We start from the raw sequence: 12,346 nt of genomic DNA, 5'->3' as shown, positions 1-12,346 counted from the left end.
TTTAACAATGTTGAATCTAACTTAATTTTATCGATCATGCAAACTTTGCCACGAACCTGACCTTTTCCTTGGGCACTGCGTATGAAGTATAGGCCAAGGTTATTCATCATCTGACCTGCTTTGCTAACATATATGAGGAAATCTTGGGACTGTGTTCATGGCTAACACAAGTTGCTGGACCAGAAAGGAAGCCCACTGAGCAGTTTCTGAAATGCTGTAATTTGTGACCCAAGACGGCACTTAGTATGCTCGTGACTCAGTTTCCCTACAAACAAAGCAAGCTACAAATGCTTGAAGCCAGATTTCTGAGAAAGGATATTGAAAATTACAGAAAAAATACTTTAAGGTCTTCAAAAACATCAAAAGTATTTTATACAGTAATTTTTTCATCAAGCAGAAGTGGCCGCAGAGTGACCACGGCTGGCACTTTTCTTCTGTGCCTTAAAAGACACTGAGCTCCCAAGCTGAATAAAATAGGCAGCCTAAACGGAGATTTCTTCACTTAGTGAGCAGGGTAGAATGCCAAAGTTAAGACTTCTATAGTGTTCCACTGCAAATATTGACCAAGGCACCAAAGAGCAGGCATAATTTATACTATTCTATGTACTATCAAAAGCAAAAAGGTCCATGAACTGAAACTACACATAAAAATATGACTTAAAGATTACAATGTGGGGCAGAGTGATAAAAATATTTGAAAAAACTGACAAAGCTGCTTGTAAATAATACACTTACCTTCCTCTTGGTATCACTGCCAAGGCTGAATGTGAGAGACCAATAAAAACTCATTTCTAACATGTAGTACCAGTACTGAGACGGCAGCAAGGGCTGAGGAGAAGAGAAGTGTTCATTACTTACTTTATTTATTTATTTACTTACTTACTTGGCTTCTTGAGGCTGCCTTAAGGGCAGGTCTGGTACAGCTTCTGGAGCTGGGATTTGAACTGTGGTCCTACACGCCTGCCTGAATTTACTCAAGCAGCGTTGTAAACAACTGAGCTATCTTACAAAGGCCCATTATTTGTTACTTTAAATGTCACCTTGAAACAACTTTCTTTAGTGCCCTGACACCTATTTTTCATCCAAAAAATTCTATAAAATGACAATGATTCATATTTCCACTTCCAAAAAGGGACTGGAGATAATATTCTGGTAATGTGTTCTAAAATGATAGACAAGCATTCCAAAATCAAGTCAAATGTTTGCCTGAAAAAGCTGCTACAGGACTTATCTTTAACTTAATTGGAGTTAAATTTAAAGCAACAATTTAAAAATCCTGTATTTAAGAACAATAAGAAGTCTGTTCCATTGGTCCTATGTTTTGCCTTACTTAATGTTTCTTAACTATTACTGAAATTCTGATGTCTTCATCTTTTTTTCTGGTGATAGTCTTGGGGTCAGAAGTAATAAAGCATGTACCATTATTTCAGGACTCTGAAAAAGGCTCAAGCTTCTGTTGCTAAAATGTCCCTTAATACTTGTATAGCAGGTAAGTTATTAGACATAGTCTGACAGTCACCTTAATGCTCCACTGAATGCTGCCTCCCGATATCCACACCCTGTGTCATCCCTTCCCTCACTGACTGAATTGAACCTGGTCTGCAGGCAGGGGACAGAAGCCAGCATGACGTAAGCAGAGATTTTTCTCATGTAAGAAGTCTGAACTAGCCTGCTAGAGAGGCTGTGAGGAAGTGGATCGACACACCCACTGGCAAAAACACGAATGATAGCCAGCTACTGACTGACAATGCCTGAACGAAGTTGGCTGATGCCCAAGAACAGACCTGCTCAGCTGAGCCAAATTTGCCAACCCAAATAATAAGCAAGAAAAATGGGGGATATCTTGCTATGAACCAATAGGTAACTAACATGACTGAGAAGAAAAGAGTAAGTTGGAGGCAGACGACAGCAAGACTGGAGTATGGCCTAGAAAATGTTCAGATCATCTAGTCTAAACTTTGATTCTTCCCTGCTGAAGCTAACACATGAAAAGAACTAATTTTTTGCTCCTGAAGAACATGTCATCTGTGATAAGGCCATAAAAGGACAAGAGAGTTTCCGCTTTCTTCTATGATAAACAAGCCTGTGTGAGACTAATCTTAACACAATTTAACATCTGGATAAAAGGAGGGGGGGCAAGTATCTGTTTGCAGGTATCAGAGAGAAATCCAGGCATCTACAACCTGTGGAGTAAAGAGCTCAAAGAAAAAATGTTTAAAATAAACCATTTCAAGTGAATCTTTTATTCAATAAGTACTACTGATCCTAAGCAGAATAAACCCAAAGAAAACTGCAACGATATAGATCATAATTTCTGCATTTTCCAATTTAGTTTCTTAGAGCCCAGAAACTAAGGAATAGCAGAGGCTAAGCAGGTGTTTTATTTCTCTCCTAGTGCTAGGAAGCAAGCTGATGTTTAACCAACTAACAAAAAGGAGACACTGCAAACACTGTAATCTTTTATCTAAACCTGCAGAAGAAAAACACCCTAGGAGATGCAAGCTAGCAATACGTTTACCCTCGCAATCACTGTGGCCACACGGGAGCAGCTCGGTCGGATGATCCACTCTAACATCTAACAGAAGGGAAAATAAATCCTCTCGGAAGGAAAACAATACTCTGGCTATCTATATTTTTTTGTCATATACAATGCTGGTCATTCAATCAAAAACTACAAAGAAGATGGAGACAGGAACAGGAAGGAAAAAAGATCTAGAGGTAATCAGGATTTACTATACTCAGACTTTAAAATAACTTCAAAAACAGACGAAAAGATGGAAATTTTTCTTTTTTTTTTACATTTATTTATTGTGTGTGTGTGTGTGTGTGTGTGTGTGTGTGGCCAGCTCAGCCCACCAGGGGGCGGGGCTGGCTGGCATGTGGTGCTGGGGGATCGAACCGCGGTCCCTGTGCTTTGCCAAGCTTGTTCCAAATAGGTGCTTTAGACCACTGAGCCATCTCTCCAGCCCCTGGAAATTTTTCAGTAGAGAACAGGAACCCATTAAAAAATTAAATGAAAGTTTGAGAACTAAAAAATATAGTAAGTGAAATTAAGAATTCAAAGGATGTGTTTAACACCAAATTAGACTTTGCTGGCAAAAGCCTCAGTGAACTCTAGGACACAGGAAGGTGCAAATACCTGCAATTTTATCCTGCTTGCAAGCAAACAAGTTAGTCTGCCACAAGTTTCATAGATGCTGGTAGTAGACAGGTGACTCCTAGGCCAAAGATAAAGAGCACCACATGACTCACAGTAGTAACGGTAGCTGGAGTACCTGGAGTATTTTGACCAGTTCCCTCATCCTTAGTTCTCATAAGACATCCAATGACAACTGTATATGTTGTAGACTGTGTTACATGAGAGGAATCCTAAACTAGGGAACCTGAATCTTTTAATCATGCCTACCTTTTTCTCCAGAGGGAGACATTTAAATCACTTGGGACTGCTTGCTATACAAACAACCTTGAAAAGACAGTCTAGAACAAAAGGCAGTCAGTGAGTCAGCATCTCCCTTCACATCTTGTGTAGAAAAGCAACAGACCAATAAAAAATTGTCTCCCAGTGATTGACACACACAGAGGTAAAGGGATGGAAAACATTTTTAAAAGTGTAAGAGACCTATATGCCTAGCATAAAGGCGAGGATATTAGCACACTGTAACTGGAATTCTAGAAGAGGAAGGAGAGGAAGGAAGAGAGGCGACAGCAGTAACAGAATTTTTCAGACCGAACTCAAGATAGCAAGCCACAAAGACTGGATGTACAACAGATTCTAAGTAGGATAAATTCAAAGAAAATTAAATCTGTGTATTTTACAACAAACAGCTAAAAGATAAGCTAAAGCATGAAAATAAGCTGGGAAAAAGATATCTTAAAGAAGCAAGAACAAAATGACAGATGAAGTCTTAAAAAAAAACTGATGAGATTAAAAAGACAATGGAATAGCATCTTGAGAGTGCTGAAGAAAATAACTGCTAACCTACCATTTTACACCTAGTAAAAAAATCCTTTAAAAAATAAAGGCAAGGGATGGGGAGTTGATAGCTAGTAGGTAAAACATTTTGATTAGGGATAACAAAAACGACCTAAATTTGACTGTGGTTGTCACTGTATAACTCTGTCAATGTGCTAAAATCTATTGAATCTTAAGACTTTAAGTTTGCAAACTGTGTGGTATATAAATTTTAGTTCAATAAAATTTTTTATTAAATTTTTCAAAATAAAGGAAATACAATATTTTCAGCCAAACAAAACCCAAAAGACCTATTGTTAAAAATATATCAAGTGGGACTTATTTAGCCAGGACAGTAATAAGCACATACGGGAGCCCAGAAATGCAGGAAGCAGTGAATAGCAGAGAAAGAGTAACTTCACTAACTTATAAAGCAGTAAGAGCAGTGGTTTTTTAAGGCTTTAACTATTTGAAGGAGGCAGGTATACAGATTACTTTGAAGGAGTTCTGGGAATCAAACTCAGAACCTCATGCTTGCCAGGCAAATGTTGCACCACTGAGCTAAATCCCCAGCCTCTGTGATATATTCTAATGGCCTTGTAGCAACAGAGAGAGAAAAAAAATCACTAATTTGTAGTATACTTTCATCAGCCAAGGATGTAATTTCTAGGAATATATATATGTATATATATAATAAAAATTATAATATTTATTTAATAAACAAAATCATGTATTCATGAAAAATCAAAAGGGAAAGTCATAAGGGAAAATGGACAGTGATTTCTTAAAAAGCTTGACTATCCCACAGAAAAACTAGAGAGAAATACATCCGGCTTTCCATCTATCAGGCAGCACAAACAAAAAATAAGTGATAAATAATAGATTTAAGCCCAAATATATATTCCATTAACTGTACACAAGTTATACACTGAGACAAGTCATGAGTTAATGAGAATTAGAAAGCCCAGGATGGGAAAGAAGCAGAAGGTGACCGGTAGCTGACCAAGAGTGGGAAGGACACCAAACCTGAACTAAGGGACAATTTTAGGAGCCTGGATATTAAAGGCAGGAAGCAGCCATTAACAGGGCACTCACCTGTCTGGGATAGCCACTCCAAACCTCCCAGAAGTCATACGCCCAAGGCTTCTGTAAAAACAGGGATAGACAGAGAAGTAAGCTTATCAGAATCAAAGGCCAATTTCTTCAGAAAGTATCACTGCCTCTTGATGTTGCTTATCAGGGGCAAAGGTGCATAGGAAGACTTATTTTTGCATATTCCTGGTGTTTCTGTTGCAGATATTTCACCCTTTGTAAGTATTTATTCATTCGTCCTATGGAATACCCATATGAAATTCCCATAAATCTGGGATCAATAACTGGGACTGTCTTATTTTCTAAAAATATTTTGAACAAACAAGTCTACTAAGCAATTACTTTCCAACTAATTCAATTATTGCATTTTTAGAGGTAAATATATCTTAAGACAGCTATAATAATAAGATATTTTTAAATGAATCTTTGAATTCCAAGAGAAATCTCTAAAATCGATTATGTGTCAAGAATGTATCGTAAAACAACCCACAGTCAATAATTTTAAAAATTAAAGACAAATTCTAAAGATATCAAAAAGACAACTTACATCATAGAGAAATACAACTCCAGCAATAGTAAGCAGTAAGTAAAATGCAAATCGCCAGCTGCCAAAAGAAAGAAAATTTTTTACTCTTTTATGGAAAAGTCACTGACATCTGAGGAAGAAAAGATTTGGTATGAAAAGGTTAGAAGAAAATACTTAGGATTCAGGCAAATCTCAGTGTACATTCTGGCTTTGCCAGTTACTTGGTGGCTACACATTTCGGCAGGTCATTTAACTCCTTCATCTGTATAATGGGAATAATAAAACTTTCCTCCAAATATAAAAATAATTTAGGATAGTTTGCAAAAGCATTGGCATAAGTCTGGCTTAAAGTAAGCAAAACCAAACTAAGCCATTACTCCTACAGGATGAGTTCTAGACATAACATAAATGAAGAGCTTACATTAAGATCATCATAAACATAGTAAAAGGAAACCTGACAGATCAAACAACTTCATTTCCCTGAAGGTAACACCTGAAAGATTTCTATGTGGTCAGATTTTACTCATTTCTCCTAAAAGCAGAATTTGAGAGAAAAGATTTTTCTTACGTATAGGGGAGGACCTTTGGATTAAGAAGAGACTTAAAAGACATGCCAACAAACTGCAACATATGGATCTTATTTTGATTTTAATTAAATAAGCAAACTGGAAATAAAATTGTAAGTTAATCAAGGAAATCTGAACACTATAGGAAATAAAAATTATTTTAGAGGCAGCAATAATATTGCAAATGTGTTTTTAAAGAGAGTCCTTATCTTTTATCGACACATACTATATACTTAGAAATGAAAGAGAATCATATAATGTCTAATATTTGCTTTACAATCATATATGGTAGGAGAGAAGTGGGTGGGGCTGCAGATGACATGGGATTGTCCTTGAGTTGACACTGTTAAAGGTTCTGACAGGTCAGGCATACTTCATCACATGGCCTTTTTATTTTCATCTATGTTTGCAACTTTCCAAAAATAGTTATTTTTAAAATCATGGCTATTTAATGATTACTAAAGCAAAAATAATAATGTGGGAATCATATTTGTTCCTTTTGCTTCTGTACAGCCCTACAGCACTGGTGTACGTACTTATGGAATGAATGTTGTTTTTCTTTTAAGACAAAAGATGTTAATGCATGAGGTTTTTTTCTAAACTAAAACCTCAGTGTTCAAGTTTAATTGCACTGTCAGCACTCTGTGACAAATAAGTGGCGTTGGGATTGTAGTTTGGGTACTTGTCTATAAAAGGTTTGACTTCACAGGCCTACAATGTTTCCTCAATACACTTCTAAGTAGGAAACAGGAACACAGGCATGTACCCTCTTTACAGGTGAAAAATAAGCCTCATAAAGCCTAGGCCACTTGCCCAGCTCTTGTAGCCATAAAGCAGAACAGCTGGGCCCCAAAGGGCAGGACTTTGGCCTCTGCATCCAACAGTGCTCCCTGGTTATTATTACTACCTCTACAACAGTCTTTCTTCCTGACTTGTTTTGATAGAAAAGGAAAAAGAAGCCTTCAATATTAAGCAAGCTGAAACATAAAACTACTCAAGAGATATTGTATGAAATAAAAAGGTGTGATCTGTCTGCACTTGTCATATTTGTGTGTGCTGCAGAAAGTATTTCTTTGGCCCTGGTTTATCTTTTCCAGTCAAAACACATAAGCAATAGGAAAAAATAAGGCCACTTAGCTCAAAAACACAGTGACAGTCTAGGTGGCATATCTTGTCTGATCTGTTTCTCAAACACTTCCTGACATCTTGACTATGTGCCACGCACAATGCTAAACACATGTTATCTCATTTTTATAAAGATTTTAACACATTTTAACAAGATTATGAAGTTAAGACTAAAATTATCCCCTTCTTACAGACTGTTGTCTGATTCTCATAAAATAATTAAGGTAAATACTAAGGAAAATTGGCACACAGAAGGCTCACATAACTCACAAAAGGTTGTAGAACATAATCGGATGCAAGAAGATAACACGGCTCACATTTTTCTGCACCAGACCCATTCAGCATTTATTATACTACACTAGGGTTTCTCAAGTATGTTCCAGGGATTTCTGAGTCAGTGGGTTTTTATGATAGTAACAAAACATTACTTATTCTCTCCTCTCATTCTGTCACAAGCATGCAGCAGCAATCTGCAGAGCTTAGATTGTGATGGCAAGCAGAACCACCACAGTGACACCCAGGATTTGGAGGCAGGGTTATCTATGGTGATGGCCACTGATCAGGGTCATTCCCAGCTCCTGGTCTCTGGAGGCCCAGGGCTTACAGGAGACAGACAGGCAGGAAGTACAGAGGCAGAAAGGCTCGTCCATTGGGGACTGGTTTATACAACATGCACCATGGTGACCAGCTGTGCACCACAGTGACCGGCCTTTTCTAAGAGACAAAAGCAACCAGAACCAGGACAGGAGCTATGACCTGTGCAACTAAGAAACTGAATATTCTGGCAGGGGAGGGGAGAAATTTTCTGTTACATGACTGTGCCACTGCCCCAAAGAAAGTGCATAATGACAAGTGTGCTCACAACGTCTAATGCTTTATAAATACCTCAGATTGAGTACCTAATACAGTTGTGCATTAAAGTTCTTCCAGATTTTCAAGAGTCTATAAGAGAACAAAGGCTCCTGAGGTCAGAAAGTTTGGAGAACAGCATTTCACTGATAATAGCAGGAAAGATCATATGCTATACTTGTTAATACTATTTCATTTAAATCAAATGAACTTCAGGTAGTATAACTTCCCTTTTTACCCCAGGAAAGGCTGAAATAAACATAAATTGAGGAAGAAGCTGAAAAAAATTTAGACTGTAAGATTGGTGCGCAGGGTGCGATGGAGGAGGAGCAGGACAGAGTAAACATGCTCAATGGCACATGATGCTGGGAGGGCCACAGATGGGGTCCACCGTGGAAGAGCAGAAGGCAGTAGCAGTGCACTTGGGGCTGGAGCTAGGACAACACCCCACTTCCACCTGAATGTCGGCAAAGCCCCAGGGCCAATACTCTTTCCATCATTCTAAGAAAAGCAAAGATAAAATAACAAAGACCAGAAATCCCTAACCTCTGGGCTACAGCTTGTTCCTAGATCTTGCAGTTTGCCCTTCAATAACCTTTACCCCATTCAAACCTTATAAAAGTTCCCACATATGAACTGGGCCTCATGTATGTAATTGGACCAGAGTGAACTCTAGTATAGTTATACATGTGTTATCTTCCATTAGCTTCAATAAATTCAGGTACTTTTCCTTTTACCATTGAATGTACACTCACAATTCTGCTTGTCATACGTAAGAGCCTAAAATCAATCCACTGAATTTATCACTTGGTATCACTGGAGGGCCAGGCTCAGGCCACTCCAGCCAAGGAGAGCCTCCCAGCAGTGCTGGGGAGTTCTCCCTACCCACCTTGGGCACTTAGGAAAGTCTTCTTTTTCTTCTTCCCCTTCCCCTTCCCCTTTCTCTTCCCCTTCCTCCTCCTCTTCCTCCTTCTTCTTTTGTACAATGACTTCTAAAAATAGCTTAGTTTACTAACCCATGGGTGCTGTACACATTGCTTACCTTCCCTGTGTGCAGTTGGTACGTGCACATAACATATCTGAATTCCTTTTCCATTTCGCCTGTTGCCCTTCCACCCCCACCCACCATCTCATGGTTATCTCTCTTCTCTTCCCTATACTTTACAGTTTTGCAGTGCATGTCTACCTTCCTGTGTGGCATTGGTACACGTACACAACACATTCCAATCCCTTTTTTAACTTTTTTTTCATTCTTTATCCCTTCCCTTCTTCTCTCATCCTCTAACTCTTGATCTCCTTCCCCTTTGAAAATGAATTCTCTCCTTTGCAAGATGGAAATGTAGGGGAAAGTGGCCATCAGATAAGGGATTTGGTTTTTTTAACCAAAAGACTTGCTATGAGATGAAATCTTAAATGCTGTGGAACACAGCCTAGGGGTCATCATTACAGAGTAACCAAGGAACAACACACTAAGTCCAGGGAACCCAGCAACTGCCATCTGAATATTCTGGATGGTCTAAGTATCTCCAACAGGATTTTCTTCCTGGTGGAGAGTAATTCTTGAGAGGCTGGTGTTAGGAAATCAGTTTCCTGCAGCCTCTAAGTTGCCAGGGATATGTACTCTGTGATTTCTAAGACCTGTCCCACAGATGAACACAACAAAGTAGAGTCCCCAAACAGTAAAATAGCTTGGCATTTTGCTTAGTCTGTTTATGTGTGCCATAATAACTTTGAACAGTTACTGACTTAGAAGAAATTTGTAACATGGCTAAAGAAAAAAACAAACCTTAAATTTTCCTTGTGAGCACTCTAATTCCTGAATACATTGCACAATTTCACACCTTGCATCTTTGCTTTGCTTCCAACTGCCACCCTCAAGTCCTACCTCCTTCTCCAGTTTGTGTCTCATTTCCTCCCCGCTGACCTGTTTCCCCTGCAGTGCCACAGCACATGTAAACATCATCATGCCCTGCCGATCCAGGGCAGCTGGGGTGTGACAGCAGCAGATGCTATGGATTTCCGTGTGACAGAGGCTCTCCCCAGTCGGCTGTTGCAGGCTACTGGCCAGGCGTCATGCGCTTATTTCCCCTTAAAGTGAAACTCCACGCACGGTGATACCCACAGATGCTTAACACGAGCTTCTGCACTGCCAGACTGACTGGCGAGGATAACCTGAAAAGCTCTCCTGTGGTGTGAGCTTTGTGGCCAGTGATCAGTGAGTGTACTCACCAACACAGCTCCATCGCGAGGCCACACCACGTAGAGGACACTCTGCTGAGAGAGAGACAGCAGGTGACAGGGGAAGAATGGTGAATTAAAGGAGCATCAGAATAGGGGCCAGAAGACCTAGGTGTAAATGTCCTCGGACAGCTACATGACCTCAAGGTAGTTCCTTAGACTACATCAATGTGTGGTTTCTCATTCCCTGTATCTCCCTGACTGCCTTACCCTTTGGGAGAACCAAATTCATATTTATAAACTAAGAGGCACTCTAGCATACAAGAAATTGCCAGAGAGCTTCACTGGGGTATGATTCAGCTCAAAGACAGAGAATTAGTCCTTGTCTGAGGACTTTAAGAATCATTTGTTAGCAAGAATGAATTAATGTCATTCAGGGAAAGGGGGATGTAATGTGAGATCAGTCCACTTTGGTGGTTTAGATGCCTTTGTGCCACGCTGACATCAATAGCAACATAGTATTAACCGATCTTTCAAGAGCTAAAAATTAGAGAGAAGCTTGTAAGAAAATCAGCAAGGCCATCCATGCTGAGCCGCTGCAGGAAGGCCATGGAGGGAAGCCCGTGATGAGAAACGCGTGTGTGCTGAGGCTGTGTGGTGAGCTGGTCTTTCCCTCTAGCCCAGGCCAGCTCAGAGTGCCACACTGGATTACAGTTCTCAGGAAGGTACAGGACAAGCAAAGGTAGTCACTGAAGTTTAACCACAGGCTCTGACTGCCTTACTTTAGGCAGCCATTCACTTCATTAGCAAAATAAAAGTACCTGGTAGAAGTCACTAGGGAACACCAGGGTCTTAGGAAACAGATGGGGCCAGGGAGATGGCTCAGTAGAATAAGTGCTTCCCTGGCAAGTGCAAGGACCTGAGTTCAATCCTCGGTTGCAACAACAACAAAAAAAAGGAAACAGATAGAAAGGTGACACTGGCATGTAGAGCGCAGCATCAGACACAACGCATTAAAACCCATTCATCTGGAATGAAATAAAGTCACAGCCGTGGCCTCATCCACCCGTCGGGCACAAGTGTCATTCTGTCACCAAGAGTGGTCAAAATGCTGTGATTTTATTATTACACAGCGGGGGGGGGGAGTAGAATTCAAATGAAACTCAAACTAAACCCAATGCACCTGCTCTGCCCTCCAGACTGTATTCAAGGCAGCCTCCTTGGTGGGCAGCTGGAGGCTCCAGCCCATTCTGACCCTGAGCTAAGCCACCTGGGATCCAAGAGGCGCAAGCCGGGCAACCTCCAGGCAAGACCAGGGCTTGTGAGTCAAATCCGACATATAGAGACCTTCCAGGCGGCATTCTGAGCTGAGAACTCTAGGACATGTTCTCAGACAACCTCTGCTCTCACAATCGAAATGACTGGAGACAGTAAGAACTGAAACTGCTGGAATAAAGTGGTAAAAAGAAAAACACCAGTGAAGACATGCTCATGAGTTTTCTGGTCTTCAGGCTCAGTACTTAATGTCTCGTGTTCACCTTAAGAGAACTCATAGCTGGCCCATTTCACAGAGAACAGAAGCACAACATTCAGGAGCAATGAGCCTGAAACCCCCGTGGGACATGGACGCTGGCTTGCAGCCCTCCCTGCACTCCGATGGCTGCATTCTGCCAGAGATGGCTGCCCTGTTCCAGAAGGCACTGCAGCGCTCTGAAGGCTGTGACGGTCCTACTCACCAAACTTCCTGGAATTTCTTCAACCTGCAAGGCCTCTCTTGATTGCGCCGCCTCCGAAACCATCTTTCAACTTGGCGCTCTGTTAAGTTACATTTCTTTGCCAGTCCATAAATATCAGTCTGAAAAAAATGAGACAAATAAGTAAATGATAAAGAGCAGAGTTAGATGGGTCAGCAGTCGGGAGAGTGAGATGCGGTTGCAGTAATTTTGTACTGGAGAGGAGAAAGATTTAGCCCTGAGACCTTAAGCTACAGTATTCATTTCTTTTGCTCACAAAATATCTCTCTCTCTCTCTCTCTCTCTCTCTCTCTCTCTCTCTCTC

General features: G+C 40.4%; 1 protein-coding gene across 3 annotated transcripts in view; it reads right to left on the bottom strand.

The window, feature by feature from the left end:
* Positions 1–12,346, bottom strand: part of Cers3 (ceramide synthase 3) — a 127,027-nt gene that overhangs the window by 50,268 nt on the left and 64,413 nt on the right. For all 3 annotated transcript variants that reach the window (XM_023712751.1, XM_004623252.2, XM_023712754.1), the window contains exons 4-7: positions 12,025–12,143; positions 5,592–5,649; positions 5,048–5,098; positions 736–828 (exon numbers count right to left, since the gene is read on the bottom strand). In XM_023712751.1, coding sequence (XP_023568519.1) covers positions 736–828; positions 5,048–5,098; positions 5,592–5,649; positions 12,025–12,143 — 321 coding nt within the window. The remainder of the gene's footprint in view (positions 1–735; positions 829–5,047; positions 5,099–5,591; positions 5,650–12,024; positions 12,144–12,346) is intronic.

The sequence above is a fragment of the Octodon degus genome, unplaced genomic scaffold (genome assembly GCF_000260255.1).
Source record: "Octodon degus isolate 3935 unplaced genomic scaffold, OctDeg1.0 scaffold00002, whole genome shotgun sequence".
Classification (NCBI taxonomy): domain Eukaryota; kingdom Metazoa; phylum Chordata; class Mammalia; order Rodentia; family Octodontidae; genus Octodon; species Octodon degus.
Note: the sequence above shows the minus strand (reverse complement) of the source record. Positions and strands in the feature narration are given on the sequence as shown.